The sequence below is a fragment of the Perca flavescens genome, unplaced genomic scaffold, assembly GCF_004354835.1.
Source record: "Perca flavescens isolate YP-PL-M2 unplaced genomic scaffold, PFLA_1.0 EPR50_1.1_unplaced_scaf_19, whole genome shotgun sequence".
NCBI lineage: Eukaryota > Metazoa > Chordata > Actinopteri > Perciformes > Percidae > Perca > Perca flavescens.
In genome coordinates, this window is record NW_021166614.1 from 70,001 (window position 1) to 87,500 (window position 17,500).

The window sequence follows — 17,500 nt, forward strand, 5'->3', positions numbered from 1 at the left end:
ACAGACGGCAAGTATCGATCTTTTATGATATATGTGTTGGTCAGTTTGTCTGCTTGACAATCACATTTTGCACCAATAAAATTGAAGTGAGATGAACAAACAGAGAAAAGTATATTTTTAGATACAACAGATGTTGAAAAAAGTGTCCTTTCGGGACATCATTTGAAATTGGGAAAAATCTGAAGTTGGAAAAAAAGGTAATATATTGCAATATATCGCAGACTATTGCAATATCTTTAAAATCGCAATAATATCGTATCGTGACATAAGTATCGGGATGATATCGTATCGTGAGGCCTCTGGTGATTCCCACCCCTACTACACACTCACACTGATGGTTACTGCCCGTACATACTGTTCCTGCTTTGTGTGGCGTTGACATACTTCACTGTGTAGACACATGGTGTGTGTGTGTGTGTGTGTGTGTGTGTGTGTGTGTGTGTGTGTGTGTGTGTGTGTGTGTGTGTGTGTGTGTGTCTCTCTGTGTGTGTGTGTGTGTGTGTGTGTCTCTCTCTGTCTCTTTCTGTGTGTGTGTGTCTCTCTGTCTCTCTCTGTGTCTCTTTCTGTGTGTATGTCTCTCTGTCTCTCTCTGTGTCTCTTTCTGTGTGTCTCTCGGTCTCTGTCTGTGTCTCTTTCTGTGTGTGTGTGGGTCTCTCTGTCTTTCTCTGTCTCTTTCTGTGTATGTGTGTCTCTCTCTGTGTGTCTCTGTCTCTTTCTGTGTATGTGTGTCTCTCTCTGTGTGTCTCTGTCTCTTTCTGTGTATGTGTGTCTCTCTCTGTGTCTCTTTCTGTGTCTCTGTCTCTTTCTGTGTGTGTGTGTGTGTCTCTCTGTCTCTCTGTCTCTTTCTGTGTATGTGCGTCTGTCTCTGTCTCTTTCTGTGTCTCTCTCTGTCTCTTTCTGTGTGTGTGTGTGTGTGTCTCTGTGTCTCTTTCTGTGTGTGTGTGTGTGTGTGTGTGTGTGTGTGTGTGTGTGTGTGTGTGTGTGTGTGTGTGTGTGTGTGTGTGTGTGTGTGTGTGTGTGTGTGTGTGTGTGTGTGTGTGTGTGTGTGTGTGTAACCCCAGAAAGTCTCCAAACCGAGCTATGTTTAATACTGTCATCTGTCTCGGTCAATGGAAAAACAACTTCCTCTCCTCCTCTTCTTCTTCTTCTTTCTGTGGCAGTCCCTGCTTTCACTTCCTCTTCTCGTCTTCCTCTAAGTGGGAGGGATCCACTCAGCAGAGATGACCCGAGCTGTCCAGCCTCCACGTTCTTCTTACCCCATCCCTCTATTCTCCAAAACAACCCACCTTTTGGTTCCTCTTTTCTTTTCTTTTTCTTAACCCCGGAGGAAGTTTTGTCTTCTGCTTTCTGTAAATTGAGTTGCGTTCCCGAAGGTAGGGCTGGGCGATATGGACCAAAAGTCATATCCCGATATATTTTTGGCTGAATATCGATATGTACGATATATATCCCGATATTCTTTTCCGCAAAGTGAGAGCAGTTCAGTCAAAGCCAAATATGACATGTCACATGTAGTTTCATAGAAACCGGCTATTTCAGTGAATCAAATGAGTAAATAATAAACAGGTTTCTTCACCTGGTTCATGATTAAATGCTCAGCTGTTCAAATAACAATATAATGTAAACATAAATACTGTATAACAGGAGTACCTTTTTTTATTTTTATTTTAAATCAAAGCTCCATAAAGGTGCACATTTAAATAAAAAAATATCTTAAATAAAAATAGTCTATAAAATAAAAGAGGCCAAGTTCAGAAAAGTACATCACTTTACTGTAATGTAGCCTTTAAAACCAGGAAAAGACACTTATGTCATATCACGATATTACGATATCCAAAATACAAGACGATATCTAGTCTCATATCACGATATAATATCGATATATCGCCCAGCACTATCCGAAAGGAGCTTGTTGTTGTTGTTGTTGTTTTCCTCCCGTACACAAGTTTGTTTTGGAAAACGCTGAGTCATGCCCCAAGTTTACCGAGCCGCAATGGGTCTGTCTATCTGTCTGTCTGTCTGTCTGTGTATCTGTGTGTCTGTCTCTATCTACATTATTTATCTGCCTGTCTATCTCTCTCTCTTTCTATCTACATTATCTGCCTGTCTATCTCTCTCTCTCTTTTTATCTACATTATCTTTCTGTCTACATTATTTATCTACCTGTCTATCTCTCTTTCTATCTACATTATCTGCCTGTCTATCTCTCTCTCTCTCTTTTTATCTACATTATCTATCTGTCTACATTATTTATCTACCTGTCTGTCTCTCTCTCTCTATCTATCTATCTACATTATCTATCTACCTGTCTCTCTCTCTTTCTCTCTATCTACATTATTTGTCTGTCTCTCTTTCTATCTACATTATCTGTCTGTCTCTCTTTCTCTCTATCTACATTATCTGTCTGTCTCTCTTTCTCTCTATCTACATTATCTGTCTGTCTCTCTTTCTCTCTATCTACATTATCTGTCTGTCTCTCTTTTCTCTCTATCTACATTATCTACATTATCTGTCTCTCTCTCTTTCTCTCTATCTACATTATTTGTCTCTCTCTCTTTCTATCTACATTATCTGTCTGTCTCTCTTTCTCTCTATCTACATTATCTACATTATCTGTCTGTCTCTCTTTCTCTCTATCTACATTATCTGTCTGTCTCTCTTTCTCTCTATCTACATTATCTGTCTGTCTCTCTTTCTCTCTATCTACATTATTTCTGTCTCTCTCTCTCTCTCTCTCTACATTATTTATCTACCTGTCTGTCTCGATCTCTCTCTTTCTCTCTTTCTCTCTATCTACATTATCTACATTATCTGTCTGTCTCTCTTTCTCTCTCTATATTATCTGTCTGTCTCTTTTTCTCTCTATCTACATTATTTCTCTCTCTCTCTCTCTACATTATTTATCTACCTGTCTGTCTCGATCTCTCTCTTTCTCTCTATCTACATTATCTACCTGTCTGTCTGTCTGTCTGTCTGTCTGTCCTCTATAGATGGTTTTTTTATTCATGGTTAATTGACCTTTTTCACAGCAGACTTGTCATAGTAAGAAAAGCACAGCTGACATTGATAACTTTTACTTCTTTTAAATTAATTGTTATTTCTAGTGTCCAATCATAATCAGAGTTATCGGGGATTAGGGCTGGGTAGCGTTCAGAATCTTTCCATCCGGTGCCAATTTCGATACTTCAGTTTCGATGCCGATTCCTAACGATACTTTTTTTCGATACCGTATAGGTTTTAAAATCCATTTCAACATCAACAACTATTGGCGTGTTTTTTGTTTTTCTTTTTAAATTTGCTCTACTTTTTTTGTGTTTTGCGTTACTATTTGGGTGTTTTGCGTTACTATTTGGGTGTTTTGCGTTACTATTTGGGTGTTTTGCGTTGCGTTACTATTTGGGTGTTTTGCGTTACTATTTGGGTGTTTTGCGTTACTATTTGGGTGTTTTGCTTTGCGTTACTATTTGGGTGTTTTGCGTTGCGTTACTATTTGGGTGTTTTGCGTTGCGTTACTATTTGGGTGTTTTGTGTTACTATTTGGGTGTTTTGCGTTACTATTTGGGTGTTTTGCGTTGCGTTACTATTTGGGTGTTTTGCGTTACTATTTGGGTGTTTTGCGTTGCGTTACTATTTGGGTGTTTTGCGTTACTATTTGGGTGTTTTGCGTTGCGTTACTATTTGGGTGTTTTGCGTTACTATTTGGGTGTTTTGTGTTACTATTTGGGTGTTTTGCGTTACTATTTGGGTGTTTTGCGTTACTATTTGGGTGTTTTGCGTTACTATTTGGGTGTTTTGCGTTACTTTTTTCAACATTTGTGTTGATTTTTTTTCAACATTGCCGTTTATTTGTGTTTTTTTTCAACACAGTTTTTTTTCGTAACATTACCGTTTATTTGTTTTTTTTTACTATTTGGGTGTTTTGCGTTACTTTTTGGTGTTTTTGTTACTTTTTTTGTTACTTTTTTTTTACTTACTATTTATATGTTTTTTTTACGTTACTATTTGGGTGTTTTGTGTTACTATTTGGGTGTTTTGCGTTACTTTTTTGGTGTTTTGCGTAACTTTTTTTTTGCGTTACTTTTTGGGTGTTTTGCGTTACTTTTTGGGTGTTTTGCGTTACTTTTTGGGTGTTTTGCGTTACTTTTTTCAACATTTGTGTTGATTTTTGTTCAACATTGGCGTTATTTGTGTTTTTTTTCAACACAGGTTAGGTTTTTGTTGCTTTTATCCACGCATACATGCATGCATACATGCATGCATGCATGTATGCATGTATGTATGTAAGTAAGAGGGAGAGGAGAGACTGCAGTGATAAAGGGAAGGGTGATGGCCTTTCTGCAGCGATCACAAGATATTTTCAGCGTGTGCTATTTCCTGTCCAGCTCTGGCGACACTTCCTGCTTTGGGCTGCATGTTTAATACCGGGAACAAGAGGAGGAAGTGGTTGTTAAACCGTGGGTAGAAAAAGACTCTTCTAGAGCAACACGATGTCAGAAATCAGCTGACTCCACCTGGCCAGAGTCCATCAGCTGATGTTTGTCTGTTGATGATAAGCCATACTGAATATTTCCCCACAATCGTCCTTTTCTCTCAGCTCAAAGTGTCAGGTTTCTCACAAGATGTTGTTTAGGTACACACACAGAGACACACACATACAGTCACAGTCACACACACACACACACACACATACAGTCACAGTCACACACACACACACACATACAGTCACAGTCACACACACACACACACATACAGTCACAGTCACACACACACATACACAGTCACACACACACACACACAGAGACACACACATACAGTCACAGTCACACACACACACACACACACACACAGTCAGTCACAGTCACACACACACACACATACAGTCACAGTCACACACACATACAGTCACACACACATACAGTCACAGTCACACACACATACAGTCACAGTCACACACACATACAGTCACAGTCACACACACACACACACACACACACACAGTCACAGTCACACACACACACACACACAGAGACACACACATACAGTCACAGTCACACACACACACACACACAGTTTCACACACATACAGTCTCACACACACACACACACACCCACACGTACAGTCACACACACACAGAGACACACACATACAGTCACAGTCACACACACACAGTCACAGTCACACACACACACACAGAGACACACACATACAGTCACAGTCACACACACACACACACACACACACACACACACACACACACACACACATACAGTCACAGTCACACACACACACAGTTTCACACACATACAGTCACACACACACACACACGCATACAGTCTCACACACACACACCCACACGTACAGTCACACACACACAGAGACACACACATACAGTCACAGTCACACACACACACACACACACACACACACAGTCACACACACACAGTCACACACACACACACACACACACACACACACACACACACACACAGTCTCACACACACACACCCACATACAGTCACACACACACAGAGACACACACATGCAGTCAGACACACACACACACACACACACGCATACAGTAACACAGAAACCCACACACACATACAGTCTCACACACAGAAACACACACATGCAGTCAGACACACACACACGCATACAGTCTCACACACACACACCCACATACAGTCACACACACACACACACACACACACATACAGTCACACACACACGCATACAGTCTCACATACACACACACACATACAGTCTCACACACAGAGACACACACATGCAGTCACACACGCATACAGTAACACAGAAACCCACACAGACACACACAGATGGATGCATGCGTGCGCACACACACAGTCACACAGACACATACACACACACATCCAGTCACACACACAGACAGATATACGCACGCACACAAGAGTGTGTGTGTGTGTGTGTGTGTGTGTGTGTGTGTGTGTGTGTGTGTGGAGAGAGTGCAGTAATACAGGGAAGGGTGATGACATATATTCATAATTACATCTTTAAATATTCCTCCAGTAACTAAGGACCCAAGAGGGGTCTTCATGTAGCAGGATTGGTTTATCGTTGCGTTTTTCCACATTTTAGTTAATTTGTTCAACATTTTAGTTGCCTTTTTCCACATATTAGTTGCTTTTCCACATTTTAGTTGCTTTTTCGTGGATTTTGTTGCCTCTTTCAACATTTTAGTTGCTTTTTTGTTGCTTTTTTCCACATTTTTGTTGCTTCTTTCAACATTAGTTGCTTTTTCGTGGATTTTGTTCCTTTTTTTTTTTTTTTGTAGATTTTTGTTGCTTTTATCCACACATGTACGTATGTATGTATGTATGTATGTAAGAGAGGGAGAGGAGAGAGTGCAGTGATAAAGGGAAGGGTGATGGCCTTTCTGCAGACATATATAGAGAGAGAGAGATTTTTTTGCTTTTTTCCACATATTAGTTGCTTTTCCACATTTTAGTTGCTTTTTCGTGGATTTTGTTGCCTCTTTCAACATTTTAGTTGCTTTTTTGTTGCTTTTTTCCACATTTTTGTTGCTTCTTTCAACATTAGTTGCTTTTTCGTGGATTTTGTTCCTTTTTTTTTTTGTAGATTTTTGTTGCTTTTATCCACACATGTACGTATGTATGTAAGAGAGGGAGAGGAGAGAGTGCAGTGATAAAGGGAAGGGTGATGGCCTTTCTGCAGACATATATAGAGAGAGAGAGATTTTTTTGCTTTTTTCCACATATTAGTTAATTTGTTCAACATATTAGTTGCTTTTTTTCCACATTTTAGTTAATTTGTTCAACATATTAGTTGCTTTTTTTCCACATTTTAGTTAATTTGTTCAACATATTAGTTGCTTTTTTTCCACATTTTAGTTAATTTGTTCAACATATTAGTTGCTTTTTTTCCACATTTTAGTTAATTTGTTCAACATATTAGTTGCTTTTTTCAACCTTTTTATTAACAAAATGTCTGATGTAGAAACTTTTAATGGGTGAAATTGCCCGTGAGGACAACCTGAGGGTTAACCACGTGGTTGAAGCCCATCCTTCGCTGGTTCCTCCCGTCTTACCACCCGTCTTCTCTTGTCTGCGGCAGGATGCGGAGGCGGCCGTGCCGGTGCGCCACCAGTCCCGGGCCTGGTGCTGGTGCATGTGTCTGGGTCTGGCCCTCATGCTGTCTGGGGTGGTGGTCGGGGGAGCCTACCTGTACCGATTCTACGTCCTGGAGGTGAGCTACCACCGCCAACAAGGGTGGGACGAAGAGGTAAATTATACCACGGTAACCTATCACACAGGGTCAGTACAGGAGTCTAAAGAATCAAAGGTCCCACGGCATGAAAATGTCCTTTTTATGAGGTTTTTTAACATTAATGAGTCCCCCCAGCCTGCCTATGGTCCCCCAGTGGCTAGAAATGGTGATAAGTGTAAACCGAGCCCTGGGTATCCTGCTCTGCCTTTGAGAAAATGAAATATACAGTATTAGGGGACCACTAAGGTCTATATAAAAGAGACTTCAGATACAGTATTAGGGGACCACTAAGGTCTATATAAAAGAGACTTCAGATACAGTATTAGGGGACCACTAAGGTCTATATAAAAGAGACTTCAGATACAGTATTAGGGGACCAATAAGGTCTATATAAAAGAGACTTCAGATACAGTATTAAAAGGGGACCACTAAGGTCTATATAAAAGAGACTTCAGATACAGTATTAGGGGACCACTAAGGTCTATATAAAAGAGACTTCAGATACAGTATTAGGGGACCACTAAGGTCTATATAAAAGAGACTTCAGATACAGTATTAGGGGACCACTAAGGTCTATATAAAGAGACTTCAGATACAGTATTAGGGGACCACTAAGGTCTATATAAAAGAGACTTCAGATACAGTATTAGGGGACCACTAAGGTCTATATAAAAGAGACTTCAGATACAGTATTAGGGGACCACTAAGGTCTATATAAAAGAGACTTCAGATGCAGTATTAGGGGACCACTAAGGTCTATATAAAAGAGACTTCAGATACAGTATTAGGGGACCACTAAGGTCTATATAAAAGAGACTTCAGATGCAGTATTAGGGGACCACTAAGGTCTATATAAAAGAGACTTCAGATACAGTATTAGGGGACCACTAAGGTCTATATAAAAGAGACTTCAGATGCAGTATTAGGGGACCACTAAGGTCTATATAAAAGAGACTTCAGATACAGTATTAGGGGACCACTAAGGTCTATATAAAAGAGACTTCAGATGCAGTATTAGGGGACCACTAAGGTCTATATAGAAGCATCCAAAGAGCACCATGTCATGGGACCTTTAAACCAGGGTAACCTATCACACAGGGTCAGTACAGCTACAGGAGTCTAAAGGCAGACTTGATTAGGGGTTTATTATTATTATTATTATTATTACTTATTTTAGGGATGTAACAATGCATCGTGAGTCTTAAAAGAGAGGAGATAATAATCTCTAGTTTGCCATTTAAGTTGCTTTTTTGTGGATTTTCTTGGATTGACCGAAATGGATTTTTTTAGAGCCGATGCCGATTTTTGCTCCCTCAATTTACATCATAAAAATGTAAAACCCTGCCACACTGGATTTGTTTTCGGAATCTGCTCTGCTATTTCTTTAAAAATACTTAACAAAAATACAGATCAGTGTCACTTCTGCAATCATCTTACATTCATATCACCCAGATTATGTGTGCAGTGTGCATCTTATAGATGGGTGCAGTGTCTCCAGCAACACAGAGCTGCCTGTATGGACTGTAAATAATGCCGGGAAAAAACTGCAAACGCACCAGCTGCATATCGGCCCGATGATAAAATTGGTCTATCACAATTTATTTATTTATTTTTTTTGTGGATTTTGTTGATTTTTTTTTTTTTCACACATTAATTGCTTTTTTCAAATTTTTTGTTGGATTTTTTTTTCAACATTTTCGTTGTTATATCGGCCGGCCGATAAAATCGGTCTTTCACTAATTTTCTTTGCTTTTTTTCGTGGATTTTGTTGATTTGTTTTTTTTTTCAACATTTTTGATGGATTTTTTTCAACATTTATTTTTTTTTTTTCAACATTTTTGTTGAAGCTTCTTCAACATTTTTGTTTATATATCGCCACTAGATAAAATCGGTCTATCACTAATTTTCTTTGCTTTTTTCGTGGATTTTTTATTTATTTTTTTCAACATTTTTGATTAATTTTTTTCAACATTTTTGTTGAAGCTTCTTCAACATTTTTGTTGATTTATTGGCCGGCCGATAAAATCGGTCTTTCACTAATTTTCTTTGCTTTTTTTTGTGGATTTTGTTGATTTTTTTTTTTTTTTTTTGATGGATTTTTTTCAACATATTTTTTTTTTTTTTTTTTTTTTTGTTGAAGCTTTTTCAAAATTTTTGTTGAAGATTCTTCAACATTTTTGTTGATTTATCGGCCGGCCGATAAAATCGGTCTTTCACTAATTTTCTTTGCTTTTTTTCGTGGATTTTGTTGATTTTTTATAAGTTTTTGAGTTTTTTTTCCCCAAAGTTTTTCACCCTTTTCCTGACATTTCTTGCCTTTTGAACATTGAGTTTTTTACCGACAATTTATTTGAAGGCTTTTGTCTCTTTTTCGAGTAGTTTTTTTGTTGTTGATGGTTTTGTGGCTTTTTTTATCCATACATGCAGACATGTTCAGGGACCATAGACAGTTGGAGATCTCAAACACACCCCCCCCCCGTCTCATGTTATCATGTTTGCAGGAGGGCCGGTACTTCGTGTGCGGGGTGAACTACCGCGAGGAAGACTTCATGGTCCTGGACGAAGAAGAGGTAAGAAGCTGTACAACCGGGAAACTAACCTACTAACTAGTATAAACATCCCAGCAGCAAAGAGGCCTGGCAGGGAACAGAAGGTAGCATAAGAAACCTTTCTTATGTCTGGTGTTCTTGTAAATATATCTTTGTTTTTTTGTTCTTTACATGTACAGAAGACTAAGATTATGAAAAGATATATTTTTTATTTTAATAAGCAACCATTTTGTCCCAATCAGTCTTGTTGTAAAAAGTTTGTCATGAAACTATTATTATTATTATTATTATTATTATTATTATTATTATTATTATTATTATTTAACACCTATAAAAAACTGCTCAAAACTCATTTGTTTCAATTGGCCTATCCATAATTTACAATAATCACTCATTTTGTTTGTTTCTTTCTTTCTTTCTTTTGTTTGTAAAGCGTCTTTGAGTTCCATGTAAAGCGCTATATAAAACTTACTTATTATTATTATTATTATTATTATTATTATTATCATTATTATTATTAAATAACTTTGGCTCAGACATGTCTCTTTCAGCGAGTAATCCGAGGCAATAATGACCTGTCGGTGTGTCTGGTTGGTTAACTGGCTGAACTGGTTTTGTAGGTGGAGGTGGATCTGCCGAACCAGTTCCACCTGCGCCTGGTGGAGGAGAGGATCCGCGTGCTGGAGGACGAGCAGGTGGAGCTCATCAACGTCCCGGTGCCCGAGTTCGGAGACGGAGACCCCGCTGACATCGTCCACGACTTCCAACGGGTGAGACTCCCTCCCTCTCTCGGGTGTGGCTAGAAGGGATACAGCTACGGGCTAGAAGGGATACAGCTACGGGCTAGAAGGGATACAGCTACGGGCTTGAAGGGGATACAGCTATGGGCTAGAAGGGATACAGCTATGGGCTAGAAGGGGATACAGCTACGGGCTTGAAGGGGATACAGCTATGGGCTAGAAGGGATACAGCTATGGGCTAGAAGGGATACAGCTATGGGCTAGCTAGAAGGGATACAGCTACGGACTAGAAGGGATACAGCTATGGGCTTGAAGGGGATACAGCTATGGGCTAGAAGGGATACAGCTATGGGCTAGAAGGGATACAGCTATGGGCTAGAAGGGATACAGCTATGGGCTAGAAGGTGAACAGGTGAAGCAAAAAATATACTGTATGTGGCTCCTACATACAGTATGTGGCTCCTACATACAGTATGTGGCTCCTACATACAGTATGTGGCTCCAACATACAGTATGTGGCTCCAACATACAGTATGTGGCTCCTACATACAGTATGTGGCTCCAACATACAGTATGTGGCTCCAACATACAGTATGTGGCTATACAGTGTGTGGCTCCAACATACATTATGTGGCTCCTACATACTGTATGTGGCTCCAACATACATTATGTGGCTATAAAGTGTGTGGCTCCAACATACATTATGTGGCTCCTACATACTGTATGTGGCTCCAACATACATTATGTGGCTATACAGTGTGTGTGGCTCCAACATACATTATGTGGCTCCTACATACAGTATGTGGCTCCTACATACAGTATGTGGCTCCAACATACAGTATGTGGCTATACAGTGTGTGGCTCCAACATACATTATGTGGCTCCTACATACAGTATGTGGCTCCTACATACAGTATGTGACTCCTACATACAGTGTGTGACTCCTACATACAGTATGTGGCTCCTACATACAGTGTGTGACTCCTACATACAGTGTGTGGCTCCAACATACATTATGTGGCTCCTACATACAGTATGTGGCTCCTACATACATTATGTGGCTATACAGTGTGTGTGGCTCCAACATACATTATGTGGCTCCTACATACAGTATGTGGCTCCTACATACAGTATGTGGCTCCTACATACAGTATGTGGCTCCAACATACAGTATGTGGCTATACAGTGTGTGGCTCCAACATACATTATGTGGCTCCTACATACTGTATGTGGCTCCAACATACATTATGTGGCTATACAGTGTGTGGCTCCAACATACATTATGTGGCTCCTACATACTGTATGTGGCTCCAACATACATTATGTGGCTATACAGTGTGTGTGGCTCCAACATACATTATGTGGCTCCTACATACAGTATGTGGCTCCTACATACAGTATGTGGCTCCAACATACAGTATGTGGCTATACAGTGTGTGGCTCCAACATACATTATGTGGCTCCTACATACAGTATGTGGCTCCTACATACAGTATGTGACTCCTACATACAGTGTGTGACTCCTACATACAGTATGTGGCTCCTACATACAGTGTGTGACTCCTACATACAGTGTGTGGCTCCAACATACATTATGTGGCTCCTACATACAGTATGTGGCTCCTACATACATTATGTGGCTATACAGTGTGTGTGGCTCCAACATACATTATGTGGCTCCTACATACAGTATGTGGCTCCTACATACAGTATGTGGCTCCTACATACAGTATGTGGCTCCAACATACAGTATGTGGCTATACAGTGTGTGGCTCCTACATACAGTATGTGGCTCCTACATACAGTATGTGGCTCCTACATACAGTATGTGACTCCTACATACAGTGTGTGACTCCTACATACAGTATGTGGGTCCTACATACAGTGTGTGACTCCTACATACAGTGTGTGGCTCCAACATACATTATGTGGCTCCTACATACAGTATGTGGCTCCTACATACATTATGTGGCTATACAGTGTGTGGCTCCAACATACATTATGTGGCTCCTACATACAGTGTGTGGCTCCTACATACAGTGTGTGGCTCCAACATACATTATGTGGCTCCTACATACTGTATGTGGCTCCAACATACATTATGTGGCTATACAGTGTGTGTGGCTCTAACATACATTATGTGGCTCCTACATACAGTATGTGGCTATACAGTGTGTGGCTCCAACATACTGTATGTAGGAGCCACATAATGTGTGTGGCTCCAACATACTGTATGTAGGAGCCACATAATGTATGTGGCTCCTACATACAGTATGTGGCTATACAGTGTGTGGCTCCTACATACATTATGTGGCTCCTACATACAGTATGTGGCTCCTACATACAGTATGTGGCTCCTACATACAGTGTGTGGCTCCTACATACAGTGTGTGGCTCCTACATACAGTGTGTGGCTCCTACATACAGTGTGTGGCTCCTACATACAGTGTGTGGCTCCTACATACAGTGTGTGGCTCCTACATACAGTGTGTGGCTCCTACATACAGTATGTGGCTCCTACATACAGTATGTGGCTATACAGTGTGTGGCTCCTACATACATTATGTGGCTCCTACATACAGTATGTGGCTCCTACATACAGTATGGGGCTCCTACATACAGTGTGTGGCTCCTACATACAGTGTGTGGCTCCTACATACAGTGTGTGGCTCCTACATACAGTGTGTGGCTCCTACATACAGTATGTGGCTCCTACATACAGTATGTGGCTCCTACATACAGTATGTGGCTATACAGTGTGTGGCTCCAACATACTGTATGTGGCTCCTACATACTGTATGTGGCTCCTACATACTGTATGTGACTCCTACATACTGTATGTGGCTCCTACATACAGTGTGTGACTCCTACATACAGTGTGTGGCTCCTACATACAGTGTGTGACTCCTACATACAGTGTGTGGCTCCTACATACTGTATGTGGCTCCTACATACTGTATGTGGCTCCAACATACATTATGTGGCTATACAGTGTGTGGCTCCTACATACAGTGTGTGGCTCCTACATACAGTGTGTGGCTCCTACATACAGTGTGTGGCTCCTACATACAGTGTGTGGCTCCTACATACAGTATGTGGCTCCTACATACAGTATGTGGCTCCTACATACAGTATGTGGCTATACAGTGTGTGGCTCCTACATACTGTATGTGGCTCCTACATACTGTATGTGGCTCCTACATACTGTATGTGACTCCTACATACAGTATGTGGCTCCTACATACAGTATGTGGCTCCTACATACAGTGTGTGGCTCCTACATACAGTGTGTGGCTCCTACATACAGTATGTGGCTCCTACATACTGTATGTGGCTCCTACATACTGTATGTGACTCCTACATACTGTATGTGGCTCCTACATACAGTATGTGACTCCTACATACAGTGTGTGGCTCCTACATACAGTGTGTGGCTCCTACATACAGTGTGTGGCTCCTACATACAGTGTGTGGCTCCTACATACAGTGTGTGGCTCCTACATACAGTGTGTGGCTCCTACATACAGTGTGTGACTCCTACATACAGTATGTGGCTCTTACATACAGTGTGTGGCTCCTACATACAGTGTGTGGCTCCTACATACAGTGTGTGACTCCTACATACAGTGTGTGACTCCTACATACAGTGTGTGGCTCCAACATACAGTATGTGGCTATACAGTGTGTGGCTCCTACATACTGTATGTGGCTCCAACATACATTATGTGGCTATACAGTGTGGCTCCTACATACAGTATGTGGCTCCTACATACAGTATGTGGCTCCTACATACAGTATGTGGCTCCTACATACAGTATGTGGCTCCTACATACAGTATGTGGCTCCTACATACAGTATGTGGCTATACAGTGTGTGGCTCCTACATACAGTGTGTGACTCCTACATACAGTATGTGGCTCCAACATACATTATGTGGCTCCTACATATATTATGTGGCTCCTACATATATTATGTGGCTCCTACATATATTATGTGGCTCCTACATACAGTATGTGGCTCCTACATACAGTATGTGGCTATACAGTGTGTGGCTCCAACATACATTATGTGGCTCCAACATACATTATGTGGCTCCAACATACAGTATGTGGCTCCTACATACAGTATGTGGCTCCTACATACAGTATGTGGCTCCTACATACAGTATGTGGCTATACAGTGTGTGGCTCCAACATACTGTATGTGGCTCCTACATACAGTATGTGGCTCCTACATACAGTATGTGGCTCCTACATACTGTATGTGGCTCCTACATACTGTATGTGGCTCCTACATACTGTATGTGACTCCTACATACAGTATGTGGCTCCTACATACAGTATGTGGCTCCTACATACAGTGTGTGACTCCTACATACAGTGTGTGGCTCCTACATACAGTGTGTGGCTCCTACATACAGTGTGTGGCTCCTACATACAGTGTGTGGCTCCTACATACAGTGTGTGGCTCCTACATACAGTGTGTGGCTCCTACATACAGTGTGTGGCTCCTACATACAGTGTGTGGCTCCTACATACAGTGTGTGGCTCCTACATACAGTATGTGGCTCCTACATACAGTATGTGGCTATACAGTGTGTGGCTCCAACATACATTATGTGGCTCCAACATACAGTATGTGGCTCCTACATACAGTATGTGGCTCCTACATACAGTATGTGGCTCCTACATACAGTATGTGGCTATACAGTGTGTGGCTCCAACATACTGTATGTGGCTCCTACATACAGTATGTGGCTCCTACATACAGTATGTGGCTCCTACATACTGTATGTGGCTCCTACATACAGTGTGTGACTCCTACATACAGTGTGTGGCTCCTACATACAGTGTGTGGCTCCTACATACAGTGTGTGGCTCCTACATACAGTGTGTGACTCCTACATACAGTGTGTGGCTCCTACATACAGTGTGTGGCTCCTACATACAGTGTGTGGCTCCTACATACAGTGTGTGGCTCCTACATACAGTGTGTGGCTCCTACATACAGTGTGTGGCTCCTACATACAGTGTGTGGCTCCTACATACAGTGTGTGGCTCCTACATACAGTGTGTGGCTCCTACATACAGTATGTGGCTCCTACATACAGTGTGTGACTCCTACATACAGTGTGTGGCTCCCACATACAGTGTGTGGCTCCTACATACAGTGTGTGGCTCCCACATACAGTGTGTGGCACATACAGTGTGTGGCTCCTACATACAGTGTGTGGCTCCTACATACAGTGTGTGGCTCCTACATACAGTGTGTGGCTCCTACATACAGTGTGTGACTCCTACATACAGTGTGTGACTCCTACATACAGTGTGTGGCTCCTACATACAGTGTGTGACTCCTACATACAGTGTGTGACTCCTACATACAGTGTGTGGCTCCTACATACAGTGTGTGGCTCCTACATACAGTGTGTGGCTCCTACATACAGCGTATTAAATGTTTTTGAGGTCTGTTAATGTGCTTCTTGTGTCTCAGAGGTTGACCGCCTACCTGGATCTGAGTCTGAACAAGTGCTACGTCATCCCGCTCAACACCTCCATCGTCATGCCTCCCAAGGACCTTTTGGAGCTGCTCATCAACGTCAAGGTAACCGGCGGCGACTTCTCTTCAACTCTTATTTAGAGATTTGTGTTTTTTGGAGCTTTTTGGCCTTAATTTGATAGGAAAGACAAGAAAGGATGCAGGAGAGAGGGGGCGGGGGGGGATGGCATGCAGCAGAAGGGCCACTGTGGTAAGGACTGAGCCTTCGTACATGGGACGCACGCTTAACCAGGGTGCCTCCCCAACTGACAGCTGAACGTAAAGTCTGACATCTGGTTCCTACAGAGACATAAAATAATGAGACTAGGGATGCACCTAATCCAGATTTTTGGGGTTCGGCTGAATCCCCTGGTTGAGATTGTGCTGCCTCCTCCTCCCATCCTCAGTCCATGAACCCAGTAAACACATGAAGGAAGTAAACAGCGACTGTCCTTCCTTTGCCGTACCTGAAGTTGCTGCATTTTGGCTGCTGTCTGGAGATTCCTTCATGCACAACTCGTATTCTTCCAGATGTTTCAGACCAGATGTTGTAACAGTGGCCATGTTGTGTATAGTTTAGGGTCCTCGCCACCACCAGACCAATCAGCATTGAACGCTCCCCCTACGTAAACACCTTCCGTCACCAGATCCATGTCCACTTTCTCACAGCCTACTGCATTGAACACTCCACCTACGTAAACACCTTCCCTCACCAGATCCATGTCCACTTTCTCACAGCCTACTGCACTGAACGCTCCACCTACGTAAACACCTTCCCTCACCAGATCCATGTCCACTTTCTCACAGCCTACTGCATTGAACACTCCACCTACGTAAACACCTTCCCTCACCAGATCCATGTCCACTTTCTCACTGCCTACTGTATTGAACGCTACACCTACGTAAACACCTTCCCTCACCAGTTCCATGTCCACTTTCGGGTTCGGTTCGCTGGGAAAAAATTCTAAAGTTCGGCAGAAACCAAACCTCTTAAAAAAAGTTCAATATTCAGCCGAATCCTGGATTCGGTGCATCCCTAAATGAAAGTAATATTTGTCTCTCTAAACATAACCAAAGTTGTAGCTAAAAAATTGATTAGCTTTGATGGAGTAGTAGTTTTGGGAGGTAATGTTATTTGCTTTCTCGGAGAGTTGTGACTGTATTAAGTTGTTGTTTTGTGGTTCCTCTGCGCAGGCCGGCACCTACCTGCCTCAGTCGTACCTGCTCCACGAGGAGATGATCGTGACGGAGCGCCTGGAGCAGGTCGACCAGCTCGGCTACTTCATCTACAACCTCTGCCACGGCAAAGACACCTTCAAGCTGCAGCGCAGAGACAGGATTCTGGGTAAGAACCGGACGGCTTTCAGGCCTTGGCCCGTGTGTTTGTGTCTTTGTGTGTGTGTGTG

General features: G+C 41.9%; 1 protein-coding gene across 2 annotated transcripts in view; it reads left to right on the forward strand.

The window, feature by feature from the left end:
* The window catches only part of LOC114551572 (integral membrane protein 2B), a 27,528-nt gene that overhangs the window by 9,384 nt on the left and 644 nt on the right, over positions 1 to 17,500 (forward strand). The window contains exons 2-6 of one of the 2 annotated variants that reach the window (XM_028572589.1): positions 7,115 to 7,282; positions 9,769 to 9,837; positions 10,437 to 10,586; positions 16,050 to 16,160; positions 17,289 to 17,439. In XM_028572589.1, coding sequence (XP_028428390.1) covers positions 7,115 to 7,282; positions 9,769 to 9,837; positions 10,437 to 10,586; positions 16,050 to 16,160; positions 17,289 to 17,439 — 649 coding nt within the window. The remainder of the gene's footprint in view (positions 1 to 7,114; positions 7,283 to 9,768; positions 9,838 to 10,436; positions 10,587 to 16,049; positions 16,161 to 17,288; positions 17,440 to 17,500) is intronic. The other variant, XM_028572591.1, reaches the window with a different exon arrangement.